This window comes from Talpa occidentalis, unplaced genomic scaffold (genome assembly GCF_014898055.3).
Source record: "Talpa occidentalis isolate TD23 unplaced genomic scaffold, MPIMG_talOcc4v2.1, whole genome shotgun sequence".
Classification (NCBI taxonomy): Eukaryota; Metazoa; Chordata; class Mammalia; order Eulipotyphla; family Talpidae; genus Talpa; species Talpa occidentalis.
In genome coordinates, this window is record NW_026555331.1 from 123,937,479 (window position 1) to 123,955,705 (window position 18,227).

Consider the following 18,227-nt stretch of genomic DNA (forward strand, 5'->3'; position numbering starts at 1 on the left):
CCAATTTTAAAAAAAAATTGGATGGAAACTAAGTAGGCCATTTATCTGTCTTTAAATTTTTTTCTCACAAAAGAACTTATCCTACTTGAAAAACAGCCTAAAGGAGTATCCATAACTTAGTTGGTATGAGTGTTCCTCTTTCAGAAAAGTGTTCTTTACTTCTATTCTTTCCTGAAAAGAAACCTACTCTCGGGCCAATTCGATCCCCAACTGCTCTCCGGCCACGGGTGCAGACCTCTCCTGCCGCCTGCCGCTCCCCTCAGCAGTGTGCTTCGGTCCTTCTGCCTAATCTGCTCCCTCCTCTGGCTCTGTGGTGAGTTCTCTCACCCTCCCGTGCTTCTGACCGTACCCAGTGCTTGTATATAAATAATAAATAAATAAATCTTAAAAAAAGAAACCTACTCTGCCTTTGGGCAAAGGAAAGCACAGGCCTTATTATAAAATGTAGAATTATATTTTATAATGTAATGTGCAGAATTACACACTTCTTCAGATAACCAGTTTCAGGTACAAACGGGGAGAATAATAATTGAAAATTGGACACCACACAACTGGGTGTACTTTTTGTTGGAGACTGAAAAGAGCTGAAGAAACAAGGGCAGGGAGATGGAAACATACTTAGATACCATGTAGTTAAGAAGCTCAGGCCAGAGTATATCTGTATATTGTATTATTCAAGAGAAATAAGTGGCCAAGCAAAAATGCAAGACAGAAAATTAACTTGGGCTGTAAAATGGGTGAAATGAATCCTATTAGGTCAAAAGCAACCTTACATAAGGTGCAAGTATATAAACTGCATTAAGTATTACTGTACTATACTTGAAATTTGCATTATTACAAAGAATACACAGAAATATCCTGATTTTCAGTTACTCTGTATTATTCTTACATTTGTTTACAAGTTCTAATTGCATGTGTATATGCAAAATTTGTGGTCTTGAAATAGTATTTTACAATATCTTTAGAATTATTTCCTTACACTAAAAACTGTAATGTGTATGTTACAAATCTATTTAAAGTCATATGACTAGCATTGCTGCTTGTGAAATACTCAAAACTGACTAGGACTATTTCTAGAGCATAGCAAGTAAGGCAAAATTTTGAGCTTTGAACTTTAGGGCTCCTAGTTCAATAATGATCAGTTCTGTAACAACTGAAAAGGGGAGGCAGCTGTGAGCTGCTGGGGTGGAACACAATTCTAAGGGATCACGTCCATCTATTGATAAAGTTGTAAGGTTCTCCTCAATCTACCCCTCTCCCAGACTGAATGCTGACCTTTTCTTAATTCCTTTCCTCTCAGCAGATTCCTCTGACAGGTACTTTCTTCTGGATAGAGTTGGTGTGGGGGGGAGAAGATGCATCACACAGCATCGTTATGTCCCAGGCATGCTCTTTTCACCCTGCACAGGAAATGCTTCTAGGGACAGGTCCATTTGAGATACTATTTTTAAACAAAGGGAGAACATATCGCTCTGAATCATATACAGTGTCATAATTCAATGTTATTACCTCAATAAAGAATAGTATCTACTGTAAAACCAGAACTGAATTATTGCCAGTGAGCCATTTATTACAGAAATAAGAATTGTGAGACACCCAAGAAAGTCCGAGCATCAAAACAATTTTTATTCTCTTTGTACTTTTTATATAATTAATGCGTTGAAAAATCTACTATATTTTATTTCTAAAATTAGACTATATTTTCTCTGCTTCTTGGAAAAGATCAGGTATTTTATCTTTATATAACTGAAATTTTATACTTCTTATCTTTTGTACATTTGCAGAATTTACTTTTTCAGGTTGCCAGAAATGAAGAGCAAATGAAATTTTAGAGCTAGCTGTCTTCATTTTACAGTGGAAACATGTGATACCCAGAGAACAGGTCCTCTGCTTTTCTCCAGCTCAGCTACAGGAGGTTAGTTAGGATCCCAGATCAGGTACCAGATTTCAATGCCTTCCAGTCCTTTTAAGAAACATACCTCACTGCCTGTATGAGTCAGTGTTACAAAGGTTTAGTTTGTATGTACAAATCCTAGGTCACTTACCTTTTTTTTCATTTTCCTTGCTAAATCTAATTATGGTAAGAGTTTACATGACAAAGATATAACACAAAAGAGATGATTTTGGTTGGCATTAGGTTGTTGTAAATGTTATTAGCCTCTGTGAAATCTAGACAGTTAAAGGAATTAATATGGTAAAACAATCTTTTTTTTTTTTTAAAGCATACTGTTGAGGGCCTCCTTGGTGGAGCTAGGGGTTAAGTCGCAGCACTATGAAGCTATCTGCAGCCACTGCAGCACGACATTGATCCCCGGCCAGGGAGCTGACTCACATGGTGCAGCAGACCTCTCCTGTCTCGCCCACTGCTCCCCTTAGCAGTGGCTTTCAGTACATCTGCCTGTTCTGCTCCCCACTCTATCTCTGGTGAATCCTCTCACTAACCCCCTCCCCGGGCCTGCATCCAGCTCTTGTATGCATAAAAAATAAATAAATAAATCTTTAAAAAAAAAAAAAGCACTGTTGACAAATGTATTCAAATGCTACAAAAAGATGAGGAACCACATTAGTGTGAGCAGTAGTTAATTTAAAAATGACATTAGCTTTTAACAATAGATTATTTCAATAGTTTATTTTTGTTAATGATAGGGTATTTTCACAGTAAATTCAAATAATTTTATAACAGTGAATGATAAGCTAGAGCTAGAAAAGTTAACATACAACATTATTTTGAAATTTCAGGAGGAAAATGTGGTTGGAAATTCACCTAGTCTTTTCAATCAAACAATGCTGAAATAAGCAAATTTTGAATAGAAAACTGTATCTGGTTCTTTCATATTTTAAATGTAAAAGTTCTCTGATAGAGAAAATTCCACTTTTCTGTATACGTTTAGATATTGCAGTAAAAGGTAACATTTGTGTGTAGTTAGTGAAAAAAATAAACAATGTAAATTTGAAAATAAATTAGCTTTTCCACTGGTGGATTTTCATAAGATAATCAATGAGCAAATAATTTCAACATGATTATGGCGAATAAAGCAAAAATACAAAGCATAATATGATAGTTTTCAGGTCTTGTTTGGCACATATATTAGCAAATTTTCAAACATCAAACAATATAACACCAATATCTACTAAAAACAACTAGCACAATAAAATTCCTAAAGCCTAGTCATAAAAATCCAATTCCTGTAAGAATTTTATAATCCAGGATACCTTTTTTTGTGATGTGCAAGCTGATCCAAGCACTGTCTTTTCCAGAATTCCCAAGTATTTCACAATTAATCATGCGGAACCCCACAATTCGTTATTTAATTTGGTGGCTTTTATAAACAGTACTTCATTTATGACAATATTATATGCACTCATCACAATTTTGAAAAGAATGGAAGACCTTCATACATGTCTGTTTTCAGTTTTATCCAATCATTAAATTTTTGCAGAGTTGTTTTTTCTTGACTTAGGATTTTTGCAAGCTTTGCCATTTTTTCTTCATTTCTTTCTATGTACTTCATACCTTCCACCTGCAGCTGATCCAACTTTTCGTTTCGATTTTCATCGAGAGGTATGTTTTCACACATTACAGGATTGAATCTAAAATAGGTGTCAGGCGGTAATAGGCTATCAAGCATTACATGGACTTCTGTTAAAATAAACAAAGAGAGGTTAGGGTGGAAGACAACTGAGTTACTGGGCAATGATCTAATTTTATCTTTATTCAAAAATTTCTTCTTTTAGGGATAATTACGAAACTTAGCTCATTTCATCACTTCAGCCAATTAATAGGGGTAGGAATCCATAATTACAATGACAAAATGAAATTTATCTCTCCAAGTAACGAGACAAGTTTTGACAAAAGTACACACGTGTATAACCACAACAATCATGACAGAGCATTGCCATCACCCCCAAAAGTTCCTTCATGTGTCTTTTATAATTGTTCTCCCCTTACCCTTTGCTTTTTCTAGAATTCCATGTAAACAAAATCCTAAGCATATAGCTCTTCTTTGTGTCTAGCTTCTTATACTTAGCAAAATGCTTTTGCGATTCATCCATGTTATAGCACGTATCAATTGTTCCTCTTTATCATTGGGCACTTTTCCATTGTACAGGAACAATACAATCTGGTCTCTCCAGTTCTCATTCTCTCCAGTTTTCAGCTACTAGGGATAATTCTGCTGTAAGTATTTTACACAAATTAAGTCTTTTTGTGGACATATGATTTCCTTTCCATTGAATAACTACCTGGGGATTAAAATGCTTGGTTATGCGATAAAAATATATGATTATCTTTTAAAGTACTACCATTCTGTTTTCCATATGGCTATATCATCTATCATTCCAATCATTAATGTAGCAGAGCTCGCTGCCACTTCTCCACATATTTGCCAAAACTTGGTATTGCCAGACTTAATACTAACCATTATAGAGGATGTATACAGTTACAGTTCATGGATTTAATTTGTATTTCTATAATGATCAATAAAGTGGAATAGCCTTTCATGTGCTTATTAGCCACCTGTAATCTTTTTTTTTTTTTTTAACATTTTAAAAGGGCAGGTTCACTAGGAAAACCAGAAAAAGAGAGGTACCTGCATAATCATAGGCGGGCAGAAGCTGCCTTTTGCCAGTGCAGAAATTGTGCTGATCCTCACCTGTAATCTTCAATGAAATTACTGTTCAAAATTTTGCCCATTTTTCCCACTGAATTACTTATTTTATTTTTTATATATGTAAGAATTCTCTACATATTTTGGATCTAATATTTGGTTCTGATAAATGTTTTCTCTCAGTCTTTATCTTTTCATTTTATTGAAATTGTCCTTTGAAGGGCAAAATTTATAATTTGGTGAAGTTTAATTTCTCTTTTTCCCTTTTTTGGTTCATGTACTTTGAATCCTCTTTAAGGAATCTTTACTCAACCTGAAGTCATTAAAATTTTCTGCAGGATATTCTTCTAGAAATTTTATAGATTTAGCACTTATACTTAGGTCTACAATCTAATGCAAGTTAATTTTTATATCTGTATGAAGGATCAAATTTCAATTTTTATGAATACAGTTATCTAACTGCCCACTAGTCTATCTTTTCTGTTGAAAAAGACTATCCATTTCTTATTGAATAGCGTTTTTCTGTGCCATTTGTACAAAGAAGTCTGAAGCAGAATCAAAAAAGAAAAAAATATTTCAAATTCACATATATGGTTCAGTTTTTGTACTCTTATTAGGTACCACTGATACAGATTTCTATCTTATGCAAATACTATAGTCCATGCTTTCGATAGTTCTACTGTTTTTTTTTTTTTTTTTTTAAAGAATTATTTATTTATTTATTTATACAAGCACTGGGTACAGTCAGAAGCGCGGGAGGGTGAGAAAATTCACCAGAGCCAGAGCGGGGAGCAGAGCAGGCAGAAGGACCGAAGTACACTGCGGAGGGGAGCAGCGGGCAGCAGGAGAGGTCTGCACGCCATGTGGGACCCTCCTCCGGCGGCCAGGGAGCAGCCGGGGATTGAACCGGCGCTGCACAGGCTGCTGCGGGCAGCTTCGCAACCCAGCGCTCAACCGCTGCGCCACTGGGGAGGCCCTAGTTCTACTGTCTTTTAATCAGAGTATAAGTCCTCCAATTTGGTTCCTTTTAAAAATCCGTTAGAGTACGCTAAGTCCTGTTCATATCCATATGCATTTATAGTCATCTGGGAATCTCTATCCCAGAAAAAAAACTCATTCGGTGTTTTATAGCAATCGTATGGAGTTAATAGATCAATTTTGGGGTCTGCTATTGTAACAATATAGAAATTTCCAATTAAAGAGCATGGTGTAATTATCTATTCATTTATTTAGGCCCTTAAATATCTCTCTGTATGTATAGCTTTCACTGTTCTAGTATCTATACTTGTATATATTCAATTTCAATTTCCAATTGTATGCAGAAATTACACCTGTTTTACTGACCCTGTATTCATGCTTCAACTTGCTATACTCACTTATTAGTTCTAGCTTATTTTTCGATCCCTTAGGATTGTCAACATAGAAAACCATGTAAGCAATACAAAAAGTTTTATTTCCTTATTTCTAATCGACATGCCATTGTTTTGTCCACTATACTGACTGTTTAGAATGAGAAGAGATATATGGTTCCTATTATCCTGTCATGGTCAGAAATGGAAGTCTTAACCTTTTCAAATGTTCAAACCCTATGTATGCTTTAAGAACTGTGTCAAGTTAAATTTACTTCTTGTATACTGTCTACAACAATCTAGTTTTCTCACACCTTTTCCTCATTCATAGTGGTAATCATCTACAACTATTCACCATTTAGCAATTTATGACATATTAAATGAAACCAAAGAAAACTGTCTTTGTAGGTCAATAACCATTTAGAATCAATTAGTGTAAATATTTCACTCTAACTCTTCATTAACTAGAGTGTAAGTACACTATGAGACCATTGCATGCTTCTTAAAAATTTCAAATGAGTGCATCACATGGTTTGTAGGAGATAAACATTTAATTATTATGAGAACGACTGATTAAAGTTATCTTTTTCTCGTCAGGTGGTTTATGGTAAGAATATTTCATTGATCTGGAAACAAACTTTCAGATAGTGAAAAACCCACTATATCAACTTTTCTTATGTTATCAATTAATAGATTTAAGAAAATCCTCAGTGAGGAGCTTCACAGAGGCTAATGGCTCGGTCAACAACATGATGATACACTAGAAGAATTAAATTTAGAAGCAAGTCATTAAGTGGGAGTAACTCCTTTTAGAAATTTATTAACAGATTTCACATAGAACCTAAAAATTGTTAATACGGTAAAATAAGGAGATCTATACCTCAAGGTCAAAACTAGAAATTCAACAAATCCTCACTGACTTCCTCCTTATATGCCAGGCATTGAGTGAACTGGATAGGCACCTGTCTTACGCTCTTGTGGAACAGAGAAACAAGCACTTTAACAAGGAGATGAGATAAATGCTTTAAGAGGCAGGGGGGAAAAGCAGGATACAGGATTAGAGTGAGATGGTGAGGGGGTTGGAGAGTGGTCAGGAAAGGTCACTCTGAGGAAGTGACACCTGAGCAGAGACCTGAATTAAGGGAGAGAATCATATATCTAAGGCAGAGGGCGGGGGCTTAAAGAGAGAATGTAGTAACCACAGAGACCCTGAGGCCTCTTAGGTTCTTAGCATGAAGAACAGCAAGATTTAAAATGCAGCTGAGTACACTTTGCACAAGGGGCACATTCTGGCAGAGCGGGAAGGCTAGGTGTTACAGGGCCCAGTAAATTTCAGTGTGTGTGACATCTGAATTTTGCTTCTAATTGTGAAGGTCTGGGCAGGGAAAATATATGACTTTTTATTTACAATTAAAAGGATCACCTAGGTCTTCATATGAAGACTAGATTATAAGAGCACAGGACAGAAGCAGAGACTTTGTATAAATCCAGGTGTTGTCCATGTTACTAAATTATCTAATTCCCTAAGTATATTTTTAATTTTCTTACTGTTATCACATATGTATTTTAACCAATCTGATTCCTTTTCTTTTCCCTGTTTCTTAAATTACGATGGGACATGCATCTTAGAGTTCACCCTCTAAGAGTTCATCTTAGAGTTCACTTCACTGACTAGCTCTCAGATGGAGAACAGTCTCTAGTCTAGGTTCACTAAAAGAAATGGGTGAGGGAAAAAAAGGAAACAATGGAAGACTTGCTTCCGTGTGCGTCTCCTTCCTGAGCCTGCATAATAAACACAACACACTCTACCAAAAACTCTAGAAAGTTAAAATAAATTCTAGACGTTAAAGTGCTTCAAAGGGGCCTCCCCTGGTGGCGCAGTGGTTGAGCGTTGGGCTGAGAGGCTGCCAGCAGCCTCTGCAGTGCTGGTTCGTTCCCCGGCTGCCAGCGAGGGTCCCACCAAAAAATAAATAAATACAAATAAAAATAAAACCTAATTTAAAAAAAGAAAAAAAAATAAAGTGCTTTAAGGTTGGAAGCAAGCAGACTCACCTTCTGTGTCTGTAGCACTGTTGATGACATTCGAAAGCTTCGTTTTCAAGCTGGTGTAGGTCACGTTGTTCCTCACATCACTCTCATAGCGCCCAGTACCCAGGGACACGATGCACTCTAATGGGACCTCTGGCCAGAGACATTTACATTCATGCATTGCTAACGCTGAGGGGTTATTCAGAAGCAGACCTCCATCCTGCAAAACGTAAGTCAAGCAAATATAGTTCAGAACTCTTGAAAGAAAACTGCATATAATTCAGAACTAACTAGTTTATCAATAACCAAAATATTCTTAAGAATTCAAAAGGAAAGAAAGGTAAAACATGCTGATGGAGGATGACAAAATGTAACAGAATAAAAATATAAACCAGTCATGCATTCCTGGGGTAAACCTCACTTAATATATCCATTCCATTTCGAAAAGCTATAAACTGCTAGAAAATTAATAAACTCAAGTCTTCCTCCCTGTAACTTTTACTTATTAATTGCAGATTTTGCATTTTGAAGCTACACAGAATTGGTCATCATTTAATCCTAGAGTCTAGCTATTTTTGAATTATTTGCAGTTTTCTATCTACAAAGATAGAAAAGGATCAAAATTTCTTATATTACCCAGGTGACTTTCTATTTTTACAAAACCTTGGACCCTCAGTTTCTCAATCTTCTTCTCTGTAAAATCTATTCTTCCATCTATTCTTCAAAGTCACACTTCAGCTCTTTTTCTCAAAATAAATGGAATTACACAGTACTGAGTCTTTAGAGTCTGGTTTCTAGAATAAGGCTTTTTAGATCATCCATGTCACTGTGCTGTCATTAATTCTTAATTCATTCCTTTTTATTGCTGAGTATTAGTCCATTATTCAGATATATCAGTTTGTTCACAAGCAGTTGAGAGGAATATTCTTTTTAATATTAGTAATCTTTATATATACTGAAAAGTCATAAATTGGCAAGGTATTTGTATTATTCAACTGTAGAAATCTACCTGATTCCTAAAAATGTAGATACCAATAAAGTTATTTCTTAAACTTTTCCTCAAGTACAGTTTTTAACTTAGTCCTTCCAATGTTTCTCTATAAGAGGACATTAGAATGATGCCTGTATCCCAAAATAGAGGAAACATATTTCATTTCTAATCCAGCAAAAAGGTTCTCTTTCATTAAACTATGCTTATCCTAAATTCTCTAATTAATGTATGTATAACTTCTAATAATCATCTGAATATTTTATTTTTTTAAAGATTTATTTATACATACAAGAACTGGGATACAGGCCAGAGGTGTTGGGGGGGGGTGAGAGGATTCACAGAGATAAAGTGGGGAACAGAACAGGCAGATTGACTGAAATACACCATTGAGGGGAGCAGCAGGTGAAGACAGAAGAGGTCTGCTACGCCATGTGGGTAGCTCCCTGGCTGGGGATCGAACTCGTGCTGCAGTGGATACAAATAGCTACATAGGTTGCGTCTTAACCCCTTGTACCACCAGGGAGGCCCCATCTGAATATTTTAGATTAAATACTTCCTCATCATTACCTACCAGAAAATAACGATGCCAATACCTCTTAATCATCTAACCTCAGCATCTTATGATTTTAGGGTTTAAACATTTTGGTTTTTTATATGATAGAAGATATGTAACTTAAAACTGGTCCTTTTAACCATTTTTAATAATAATTACCTTCAGAATGTTTTATAAACATCACCACTATCTAGTCCCAAAATGTTTTCATTACCCCAAACAAAAACTTTGTAATCATTAAGCAAGCAGTCACTACCCATCCCCCTATCTTGTTTCCCATCTTAGTCAACTATTCTTTATACATCAACTCAGATGAAAACTTTCATAAAGCCAACTCTGATATTATAATTCACATATTCTTTTTTATTATTTAATATTTATATATATTTATATCATTCTTTTTTTTAAAACAATGTTTGCTTTCTTTTCTCAGGTGCAGTCCCCATAGAAATTCCACCAGCAATGCACGCGTGCACCATCACCTCAGTTCCCTGTACTCCTCCCTCCCTTGTTTCGATCCCTCGTTCACCTCCTCCCCTGAAGAATGTCTCTGATTAATAGTTGTCTGTATATTTTTGTTTGTTGTGTTGTGTTTTTTATTGTTATTATTTTCTTTCCTGATGCCTTATTTGGTTCCCCTATATTCCTCCTACAAGTGAAACCATTCGATATTTTTCTTTTCCTTCTGGTAAGTCACATCTTCTTTATGACTTCTTATTTCTGCACATTTTTATTAAAATTAATTTAGTCATCTCAGTCTATAACTAAGTTTATATTCTTCTAGCTTGAGCTTTTGGAGGGTAGGATTCAAGACACAGATTCTCAAAACCTTTATATTTTTAGGACTAACACAGTGCATGGCACTTATTAACACTCAGCACATTTTTGCTGTGTTATAATGAAAACGACTAATTGTGGCCTAGCACAGGCATAATTTGGCAGGCGCTTTCTGCTAAAAACATTATCTGGAAAATTTGTATGAAATATCATAATTCCTTTTAGGTTAATGTATTCTGAATTCTGAATATAACCTTTTAAAATGTAAATAAGGCTTAAAAGAAATAATATATTACAATCAGTCATCAAAATCTTTAGTGCAAATTAATTTATCAGAATCTCTAAAGCCAGAACATGAATGATGTAATTTTGGATGTAGAGATGGGAAAAGATGAGTGAAAAGGGAAATGCATATGTCCAAACTCATCAAACTGTATAGATCAAATACATGCAGTTGCTGCCTATTAATTACATCTCAATAAAGTCATTAAGGAGAGAGAGGGATAATTTTCTTAAAATACGAAAGTACTAACTCAAGATGAATATGATGCTACTTGAGCAGTGGGGGGTGGGGGTGGAGAAGCAGGGTAGAGAGAAGTAATACTTTAGAAGCAACTAAAAAACAATCCTTTCAACTTTATAATTTTCTAGGACAAGTAATAAATCTGGTCAATACTATATAATATTCTACTCTTTATAATCAAAGACAAATGAAATCTATCCATCTACCTACTCATGTTTCTTAATTATAGCATTACTTTAAATAACTGCTTAAGGAGAATATTAATCTATAATTTATACCCTACCTGATTCCAAAAAGGATATGAAGTAGCATACATTAAAACATATGTCAGATGTGACAGTTAAAAGGGACTTTAGAAATGAGACTAGAAATAACTGAATATAATTATTCAAATAACTTAGATAATTAAGTACCACATTTTAGTTTTAAACTTCTTGGCAACTTCTGAAGGGTTGGAAAGGAACTTTGCGTGAATATTTTCTTTGTTTAAGCAATCACGATCATTCATACCTTAGAATATTCTTATCAATCTTTCAAGGTGTCTTTTGAGGAAAAATACCCTAATTCTTCAAATATTGGAAGAGAATATGCAATAAGGAAAATGTACTTAAATAGGGTTTGCTTAGACTCCAGATTACATTTGAATATTTTTATTAAATTAGATGTGCCAATCTTTCTGGTGTCAAGTTACTGATGTATCTTATCTATATATGTGGTTATATGCTTTACATAAAATTCATACAAAAAGTTATTTTAAACTATACCTCAACCTAAGTTCAAAGATTATGGTCATCAATGTAAAAATGGCTAAGCATGAAAACAACTATCACTAGTCTAACTGAAATGGAAAAAGAACCACTGAATTTACATTAGTTTGTTTTATGTATCTTAAAGAACACTGAATTAAAAAGCAAATAAAATATCTTTTTTTGAATTCTCAGAATATTTGGTCATGAAATTCAGTAACTTGTTTGATACTCACTAATATATGGCAAAACTACAATTGTGTAGCATGGCAGCCATCTTAAAGTTTTAAGTTATAAATCTCAATTATATTTGAAATACATCACTTACATTATTTCTTCATTTCTGACATGGTGAGAAAAATTTTAAGACTATGGAGAAACCGCTGTTAAACAGCAAGCCATATATATATATGGGTATTCTTTTTTTTAAATTATTTTTTTATTTTAACGTTTATCATTTTTTACATTTTTTAGACAATATTTGCTTCCCCCCACCCCCTCAGATTGAGTCCCCACAGAATCTCCTTCCCCAATGCACCCGTGCACCATCACCACAGTCCCTTGTGCTCCTCCCTCCCTCCCTCTCACTGCTCTCCCTCCTCCTCCCCTGCAGTATGTCTCTGGTTTATAATTGTCTGTTTTTGCTTTGCTGTGTTTTGTACTGTTATGTTTTTTACACTGATGTCTTATTAGGTTCCCCTATATTCCTGCTATAAGTGAAACCATCCGATATTTTTCTTTTTCATTCTGGCTTATTTCACTGAGTATAATTCCTTCTAGCTCCATCCACGTCAGCAAGCCCTATATTAAGGAAAAATTTTATTTCCCCAATAAGCCAACACGTGAAAATTAAAAATCAGTATCAGAAATAAACTCAAGGGCTAACACTCTCTGTCCTGCAGGGGTGGAAGAAAGACGAGAAAGGCGAGAAGGGGAAGTGCCTTACATAATTCAACAATGACTGATTTGACAAAGTAAGAAATAATTTGAATTGACTCCAAAGGCAAAAAGAATCCTATCTTAATCTCTTAACTAGAAAGATTACTTCTAGAGTCAAATGGGATAGCTACTATAACATTTTAAAATATATCTAAGCTACTATATAAAATGAGAAAAAAGTTAATGAAAATGCTTTAGTTATAGCAAACACATGAAAATTAAAATCATATAGTTGATATGTAATTAATACAAATCTATGTATGAGCTTTGAATGGTATCTGATAATCATTGTCAAGGATGCTAGTTTTTTTCCTCAACATTGATCTGAATTCCCAAATGACAAAGAGGGCATACTTCAGTTCTTAGCAAGGAAAGTGAAGGCTGTTGACTCCAGCAGGTAACTTTGAAGTGAGATACCATATAAAAAATTAAGCATATAAAAAAAAGTATGTAATTTGGGAGCATCAGCTCAAAAGCTTTATTGACTCTTTTTTGTCCTGTAGTGTAAGTTATGAGTTGAGATTTCTACAAATAGTGTGGAAAACTTGAAAGGGAAAATATTTACAATAAATGAATGAGTCTACATAACAGAAAATGAACAAATTATCAGAAATAATATTCAACTATATAGATCACAACTCCATATATTTAAAAACAGTAAGTTAGAGACTATCTGAAATCTGTCACTTGTCAGTTGTGACCCTAGTCTAGTTACTTAATGTTTCTTGACTCCAATTTCTCAAGTGTGAAAGGGAAATAACTCTTACTACCTCATAAGCAGTGATGATTAAATGAGACAGTGCTTATAAAGGACTATATATAAGTGCCAGGCAATAGCTAACAATGAGTCTTTACTATTATTATTGTTTTATAGCCTCTTCTTCGAAGTATGTCTGTCAAAACTGTTGAACAGATTGGATTCTGCATTTTGAAGGGCAGTTTCATTTTTGATGTTTATCACATTTGGAAGATCAATGATACATATTAAGTCCATTTTTCCAAAAATAAAATGGTAATAATTGAACATAAATAACATTTTTTAAAACACACAGAAATTCTTTCCTAAAATATGCTCAAGTCAGGCAGTTTGTTAATTTAAGAAAAACAAACAAAAATATCTTGTACTATACATTTTTTGCCACATGGAAATATGAAGAAGAAAGTCTTCTTGTTTGATCCCTCTGTAAATTCAGTGACATTTAGTAAGTTCTGATTCTTTTTAATCACATGAAATTTAAAAAGATAAGACATACTATGAACTTACTTGATGAAGATCATTTCCCAATGCATACTCTGCAAAATAGCCTGGAGCAGCAGATGAAGCTCGAATGGCCTGCCACATTTTATACTGACAGCTTCCCGAATAGTGAGAACTGATTCCAGGAAAATGACCATAGTTTCTGAACACAAAAGCTTTAGGTGTTATCCCTCTGTTTACTACAGTACTTACAGCAGCTACCTGGGTGATTAAAAAGTGAACATTATGCATTATAAGCAGTATAATGGAACTTGTAAAAATTAAGTATTATTTAGTTGTATGAACGAACAATCTACAGTTTTACCCTTAAGATTAACCTTAATGTTAAGCAAAGGAAAACAAACCTTTTAAAATATGTATTTCTTTATGGGGAAACAGATACAAGGATGGGACAGTTTTAAGAAATATATTAAAAGAAAACCATAACAAAAGATATTTTTGACTGTGATTAAAGACATTCAAAAAGGTATAAATTTGCAGACCTTTATATAATTGATACAATAGAAATGAATAAAAACTACTTAAAGATGAGTAATTGTTTTTGTCATATCACTTAAAAATTAGTCTTTGTTTTTGTGCTCTTTGATAGCATTATAACTTTAGTAACTGAACTTCTAACAATACACAAACCCAAGATTTTCTGACTATGGTTAATTACTGGCATCTGGGTGATTATTAAAAATCTTTTGTTCCAGGTCTCAAGATTTTTTTTATTGGTATGTGTTGAAAGCAGAATAGATGAAATGGAAGAACGAATAAGTACTCTTGAAGACACAGAAATAAAAAGAAGCAAAACAGAAAAGGAAAGAGAAGTACAAAGGAAAAAGAATGAAGAAAGACTTCGGGAACTATCTGACTCCATGTGGAAAGGAAATATAAGAGTTATAGGAATTCCAGAAGGAGAGGAGAGAGATGTAGGAACAGAGAAAATATTCCAGGAGATAATTGAAGAGAACTTCCCAAATGTGAAGAAGGAGCTGAAAATTGATATACAAGAAGCAAGAAGAACACCAAACTTCCACGACGAAAGGAAAAATACAGCAAGACACATAATAGTAAAGCTCCCAAGAATCCAGGACAAGGAAAAAATAATGAAGCTGGCAAGAGGGAAGAAACAGATAACATTCAAAGGAAAACCAATCAGGCTGACATCAGACTTCTCTGAAGAAACACTACGGGCAAGGAGAGAGTGGAGGGACATAGTCAACAGAATCCAAGAAAACAGATGCCAACCAAGAATAATCTATCCCGCAAAGCTCTCCTTCCTCTATGAAGAAAGAATAAGGACCTTCCCAGACAAACAGAAACTCTGGAATTTCATTAAGACTAAACCCCCACTCCAAAAAATACTACAAGGAATCCTAAAGCCAGAACCTCAGAGGGACGAATAACAACGAAAGAAGGCCAAAAAAAAAAAAAATTATTAAAAGAATAAATAAATAAAATCAAAGGAAAGACAAACACAATGGCAAATACAGATGCTAACATATCAATATTAACTCTAAATGTAAATGGACTAAACTCTTCAATAAAAAGACAAAGAGTTGCAGCCTGGATTAAGAAACAAAACCCAACCTTTTGCTGTCTCCAGGAAACACATTTAGCTGCAAAAGATAAAAATAGGCTCAAAGTTAAAGGATGGAAAACAATCCTATAAGCAAATGGACCAAAAAAGAAAGCAGGAACAGCTATACTTATATCAGATAAAACAGACCTCAAACTCAAAAAAAAATAAAGAGAGACCCCAATGGTCATTACATTATGATCAAGGGGACAATATTTCAAGAAGAAATAACACTCATTAACATATACTCACCAAACGAAGGAGCACCAAAATATATCAGACAACTGTTGTCCTCTCTGAAAACAGACATCAGAGAAAACACATACGTAGTGGGAGACTTCAACACACCACTATCAACAATGGATAGATCAACAAGACAAAAAATAAGTAAAGAAACTAAAGCTCTAAATAAGGACCTAGAGCATTTGGGCTTAACAGACATCTATAGAACACTAAACCCCAAAAAAACGGAGTACACATTTTTCTCAAGTGCACACGGATCATTCTCCAGGATCGATCATATACTGGGGCACAAGACAAACATCAACAGATACACAAAGATTGAAATCATACCAACCATCTTTTCTGATCATGAAGGCATCAAACTACAAATAAACCATAAAAGGAAGGCAAGGAACTTTCCTATCTCATGGAGATTAAAAACCACACTACTGGAAGACCACTGGACTAATGAGGAGATCAAAGAAGAAATTAAAAAATTCTTTGAATTGAATGACAAGGAGGACACCAATATCCTAAATGTATGGGATGCAGCAAAAGCAGTAATAAGAGGAAAATATATAGCAATAGAAGGTCACATCAAGAAACAAGAAAGAACTCAAAGAAACAACCTAATCTCGAAGCTCAAAGATCTAGAAAAAGAACAATAAAAAAAACCCCAAAACCAGTAGAAGAAAAGAAATAATAAAAACCAAAGCAGAAATAAATGAAATTGAAACTAAAAATACAATCCAAAAGATCAATGAAACCAAGAGCTGGTTCTTTGAAAAAATCAATAAAATAGACAAACCCCTAGCCAGGCTCACAAAGGAAAAAAGGGAGAAAGCACAAATAAACAGGATCACAAATGAAAGAGGAGAAATCACAACGGACACAGCAGAAATCAAAAGAATAATCAGTAACTACTATGAACAGTTATATGGAAACAAGTTCAACAATCTAGAGGAGATGGACAAATTCCTACAACTCTACAATCACCCAAAGCTAGATAAAGAAGAAATAGAACACCTAAACAGACCAATTACAAGCAGCGAAATTGAAATGGTAATCAAAAACCTCCCCAAAAACAAAAGCCCAGGACCTGATGGATTTACAAATGAATTCTACCAAACATTCAGAGACGAATTAGTGCCTATTCTTCACAAACTCTTCCAAAAAATTGAGAAGGGACAATACCAAACACGTTCTATGAAGCCAACATTACACTAATACCAAAACCGAACAAGGACAACACAAAAAAGGAAAACTACAGGCCAATCTCCCTAATGAACACTGATGCAAAAATCCTCAATAAAATTTTAGCTATCAGAATCCAACAATGTATCCATAAGATAATTCACCACGACCAAGTAGGATTCATTCCAGGGACACAAGGATGGTTTAACATCCGAAAATCAATCAACGTTATCCAACACATCAACAAAAAGAAATATAAAAACCATATGATAATATCAATAGATGCTGAGAAAGCTTTCGACAAAGTGCAACACCCATTCATGATAAAAGCCCTTGAAATTCTTGGGATACAAGGAACGTACCTCAACATCATAAAGGCCATCTATGACAAGCCAACAGCCAGTATCATTCTCAATGGTGAAAAGCTGAAAGCAATTCCATTAAGATCTGGAACAAGACAAGGATGTCCACTCTCACCACTGCTTTTCAATACAACACTGGAAGTCCTAGCCAGAGCAATAAGACAAGAGAAAAACATCCAAGGAATCCAAATAGGAAAAGAAGAAGTCAAACTATCACTATTTGCAGATGATATGATAATATACGTAGAGAACCCCAAAAACTCCACAGAAAAACTAATTCAACTAATCAATCAGTTCAGTAAAGTGGCAGGATACAAAATCAACACGCAAAAGTCAGTAGCCTTCCTATACACAAACAATAAATCTGAAGAAGAAGAAATCAAAAAAACCATCCCTTTATTATTGAAACAAAAAAAAATCAAATATTTGGGAATAAATCTAACAAAAGAGGTAAAGGACCTATACAAAGAAAACTATAAAACACTGTTAAAAGAAATAGAAGAAGACACAAAGAAATGGAAAGACATCCCCTGCTCATGGATTGGAAGAATAAACATTATTAAAATGGCCATCCTACCAAAAGCAATATACAGATTCAATGCTATTCCAATCAAAATTTCAATGTCATTCTTCAAAGAAATAGAACAATTATTGATGAAATTCATATGGAATCACCAAAAACCCCGAATAGCCAAAGCTCTCCTGAAAAAAAAGAAGGAAATGGAGGCATCACACTCCCAGACTTCAAACTATACTACAAAGCCATAATAATCAAAACTGCATGGTATTGGAACAAGAACAGACATACAGACCAATGGAATCGAATAGAAAATCCAGAAATAAACCCACAGATCTATGGTCAACTAATCTTTGACAAAGGAGCAAAGACTATGCATTGGAGCAAAGAAAGTTTGTTCAATAAATGGTGCTGGGAAAACTGGGTCGCTACATACAAAAGAATGAAGCTTGACCACTACCTCACACCATACACAAAAATCAACTCAAAATGGATTAAAGAACTAGACATAAGACCTGAAACCATAAAATATATAGAAGGAAATATAGGCAAAACACTACGTGATTTGCACATCAAAGACATCTTTACAGACACATC

At 34.5% G+C, this 18,227-nt stretch overlaps 1 protein-coding gene across 1 annotated transcript in view; it reads right to left on the minus strand.

Moving 5' to 3' along the window:
• Positions 1-2,620: 2,620 nt before the first annotated feature.
• Positions 2,621-18,227, minus strand: part of PNPLA8 (patatin like phospholipase domain containing 8) — a 36,818-nt gene continuing 21,211 nt past the window's right edge. Inside the window, exons 8-10 of the mRNA XM_037511672.2 lie at positions 13,778-13,972; positions 8,009-8,204; positions 2,621-3,640 (exon numbers count right to left, since the gene is read on the minus strand). Coding sequence (XP_037367569.1) covers positions 3,366-3,640; positions 8,009-8,204; positions 13,778-13,972 — 666 coding nt within the window. The 3' untranslated portion in view covers positions 2,621-3,365. The remainder of the gene's footprint in view (positions 3,641-8,008; positions 8,205-13,777; positions 13,973-18,227) is intronic.